General features: G+C 58.8%; 1 protein-coding gene across 1 annotated transcript; it reads left to right on the forward strand.

The window, feature by feature from the left end:
• The first annotated feature begins 2,315 nt into the window (after positions 1-2,315).
• On the forward strand, positions 2,316-4,079 carry LOC136519991 (NADPH HC-toxin reductase 2-like). Its single transcript, XM_066513392.1, has 5 exons — positions 2,316-2,552; positions 2,634-2,809; positions 2,931-3,158; positions 3,278-3,657; positions 3,748-4,079. The coding sequence occupies exons 1-5, from the start codon at positions 2,390-2,392 to the stop codon at positions 3,899-3,901; spliced, it is 1,101 nt and encodes a 366-aa protein (XP_066369489.1). The 5' UTR covers positions 2,316-2,389; the 3' UTR covers positions 3,902-4,079.

A 4,079-nucleotide genomic window follows, 5' to 3' on the forward strand; every position in this document is an offset into this window, starting at 1 on the left:
CGCACACCAACCATCCAAATCATGCCACGCAAGCACCAGCATCTGACGTGGCAGTGCCACCGTGGAAGCTAGACGATGTGCCCATGCCAAGGTTTTAAAAAACACCCTGCCTCCTTCCTCTTTATCACTCCCAACTGCTACCTCTATTTCCCACGATGGCGCGTCAGAATGCCGAAGCAGAAACTCGCGAGTAGCATGGCTTCAACCATTAAGCCTACCCGACGCAGGTGCGGGAGCCGATGCGAACGGCAGGAACCGCCCCGCCCACGGCCACGCGCGCCCGGGCGCGAACCGGTCCGGCATGAACTCGTGTCGTCGCGTGCGTCCGCTCCCCCAACGGCCTCGTCGTGGTGGATGGCCAGCACGGGGATCCACAGTGACGTGCCCTTGGGCACGTGCAGCTCGTTGGTGCCGGAGCCGAGCGTGATGTCCAAGAGGTTGCCGTCGGCGATCAGCTTGTCGTCGTAGTCGCACAGCGATCGGTAGCACAGCTCCAGAGGCTCCAAGAACTGCAACGCCAAGCAGCATCACCAACTTAGCAAGACATGAACTGCTCATCACCACTAGTTTATGATTATTATCAAACACACTGCAGCACCTGCGCACCTTCAGTTTCTCACTCGCCAAGACTGACGAAGATACAAAAGTCAGTAGTCACCCATGCCATGGCGCGTGCGCGCTGCCACGGTGCCTGACCCCGACGGTGCTCGAGGACCCACACTCGCTGCTGGGGACCGACGAGACCGTCCGCTACATTCGCGGGACGGCGCGCCACCGGGCAGGCCCAGCGACACCATGCACCGCGCGCTGCCCCCTCCCGGCCTCCCCCACCCCGGCTCAGCGGGCACTCGCAGCACGACGGGGACAGCGAGGCCGCGGCCGCCAGCGCCTTCTCGGTCGCCGACGACTCCGTCTTGGCCATGTAGCTCGGGAAGAACGGCGGGTCCGCGCGCCACGTGCTCGCCTTGCGCCGGCTCGGCATCAACTCGGACGCGGAGGTGAAGGACGCGTCGTCGAACCGGCGTGCGGCTCAGCGTCGTGGTTTCCTGGACCGTGTGTGCTGAAGCGAGCGCCGGCTCGGCGACGGCCGAAGCGTGGTGGTGGACTGGTGGCCTGCCGCACGGCGCATCAGGTTGGCCTGCCGCTGCATCAGCTGGCCCCTCACCACCACCTGCAGCTTCACCATCGAAAATCGCGAGTAGAAACGCCGGAACCGGGAACTACATGCGGCCGGTCCAAGAACGTACCAGGTACGATCGGAAGGCCGACTAGATCTTGACCGCCGCCGCGGCCTCCCCGTCACGACCGCCACCGGCGCCGCTCCTCCTCTTGGACGCCAGAAGCTGGATGGCCGTGCCCGCAATGGACGTAGCCTCAGGGAGACAGGGACGACGGTGGCGACAACCTGCTGTGGGTCCTGCACCACCATGACATGCACCTCCGCCTCCATGAACAGGGGAGAAAGGAGGAACGAAGCATGTGCGCGATGATGTCGCCGGCGAGCCTCGCCATGTGCACGCCCACCTCCACCTCGTTCCCGCCCGGCGCCACCGCCTCCCGCGGCGCGCGCACTGTCTGCCGGGGGTGCACTGCACCATATGGCCCACCCTGCCCCTGAGCCTGTCGACCATGAAGGCATGAGCGCTGGCGCGACCACGTGGCGCTGGTGCGATCAGGAGGCGCCGTTGGCCATGATCGGGCCGCGGCCGATGAAGTGCTCGGCGCGCTGCCGCTGCAGCCACGACTTGGCGGTTGGAGTTGGGAGCGAGCGAGAGAAAGGAGGTGGGGTGTTTTTTGAAAACTTGGCACGTGCATAGCATCTAGCTTCCACAGTGGCACGGCCACGTTGGATGCCGGTGCCCGCGTGGCATGATTTGGATTGTTAGGTCCCGTTCACTGGTCTGAATCTTGGCTGAAAAACACTGTTCTGGCTAAATTGTCGTGAGAGAAAAACACTGTTCCAACTGAAAAAACAAGCCGAACAAGTCAAATATAAGGTAAACCGAACGGGGCCTAATTAGTGTGCGGGAGTAGTAGATCGAACACTGTTCTAGCTAATTAGTGCGAGGGAGTAGTAGATCGAGGAGCTAGATAGTCGCTTTTTTATTCGAGGACTTTGATAGATAGGAATACACCAAAAGTTGAAGGTCCCGGCGTGCATTTTACTCATTAATATACTGTGACACACCTCTTCCTCTTGCAAGAGTTTGTTGGAGTGAGTGCTGTACATCTAACCAAGCATAAATATGATGATGTAATTTACATCGTGTTATTATACTTACTTATATATGGTTTGACTATGCGTGGAAAGGTCAGTGGATGTGTCCAACTCTCTCTTTCCTTGCTTATATTCTCAGCAAGTGACTAGGTCCCGCACATCCCCTACTCCATGGAGCAGAAACAAAGCTTGATAGCAACAGAAAATAACATGAAGAACAGCAGCAGGGAAGTGCGGGTGTGCGTGACCGGAGGCGCCGGGTTCATCGGCTCCTGGCTCGTCAAGAAGCTCCTCGAGAAAGGCTACACCGTCCACGCCACGCTGCGGAACACCGGTGCGCGAGCTCCTTCTTTCCTTTCCTAGTTTTGGTCGGCGTCCCTCACTCTGATCCGATTGATTTGGTGACCGCACGCAGAGGACGAAGAGAAGACCGGGCTGCTGCGGCGGTTGGTCCCCGGCGCGGCGGATCGGCTGCGGTTGTTCGAAGCCGACCTCTTCGACGCCGCCACCTTCGCGCCGGCCATCGCTGGGTGCCAGTTCGTCTTCCTCGTCGCCACGCCATACGGGCTCGAAGTCGCCGCCGGCTCCAAGGTGAAGTATACCACATCGCACTTCGTTAGATCCCCTTCGTTCCAAACAAAATTTTCGACTTGGATCTGCAAAGGAATCAAAGGATCTTGATTTATCGTGGGTGCTGTGCGGCGGCTGGTAGTACAAGAGCACGGCGGAAGCTGCAGTGGCCGCGGTGCGCGTGATCCTCCGGCAGTGCGAGGAATCCAAGACGGTGAAGCGCGTCATCCACACCGCCTCCATATCGGCCGCTTCGCCGCTCAAGGACAAGGACGACGGCGCCGGCGGCGCTGGGTACAAAGATTTCATCAGCGAATCTTGTTGGACGCCGCTCGACGTTGACTACCATCTTCGCAGTCCACACTTCGATGTGAGCAACTACCGACTGAGTCTGATACCGATGATTTCTTTAATTTTTAGCTAATCCTTTTTAGCGAAATCTGCAATTAAACGGGCAAATTAAAAGTGACAACTGACAACCATTTGCAGAAGTACATACTGGCAAAGCTGCAGTCGGAGCAGGAGCTCCTGCGCTACAACGACGGCGAGAGCCCGGCGTTCGAGGTGGTGACGCTGCCCCTGGTTCTGGTCGCGGGCGACACGGTCCTCGGCCACGCGCCGAAGACGCTGGAGCACGCCGTGTCGCCGGTGTCCCGGAAGGAGCTCTCCTTCATGTTCCTCCGGCTGGTGCAGGGCCTGCTCGGCTCCGTGCCGCTGGTGCACGTCGACGACGCCTGCGACGCGCTTCTCTTCTGCATGGAGCAGCCCTCCATCGCCGGGCGCTTCCTCTGTGCCGCCGCGTACCCGAGCATCCACGACATCACGGACCACTACGCCAACAAGTTCCCTCACCTCGACGTCCTCAGAGCGTAAGCCTTTGCACCATTTACATGCACGCATGAGATCTCTGGCAAGATCGTTCTCTTATGTGTGCCATCGATTCAATCTGTCTGTGTCAGGACGGAGGCGGTGGTGGGGAGGGTGCAACCTGAGGGGGACAAGTTGGGAGAGCTGGGGTTCAGGTACAGGTACGGGATGGAGGGGATCCTTGATAGCAGCGTTGCCTGTGCAGCAAGATTGGGTTCTCTTGACGCAGCCAAGCTCAGCGTGTAGAAAGGATGGATGTCGACGAAGGCTAAGCGTAGGAGCACACGGCACTGTTGTCTTGTTCGTTGGGCGTGCTGCACGCTCCAAATTGCCACTTAATGTAGCAGTAGCAAATAAACTTCAATGTAATAAATCTGTCGGTGCGAAAAGTAAGCGACGAGTAAATATGTGTAGTTTTGTCGTA

This window comes from Miscanthus floridulus, chromosome 18 (assembly GCF_019320115.1).
Source record: "Miscanthus floridulus cultivar M001 chromosome 18, ASM1932011v1, whole genome shotgun sequence".
In the NCBI taxonomy this organism is placed as follows: domain Eukaryota; kingdom Viridiplantae; phylum Streptophyta; class Magnoliopsida; order Poales; family Poaceae; genus Miscanthus; species Miscanthus floridulus.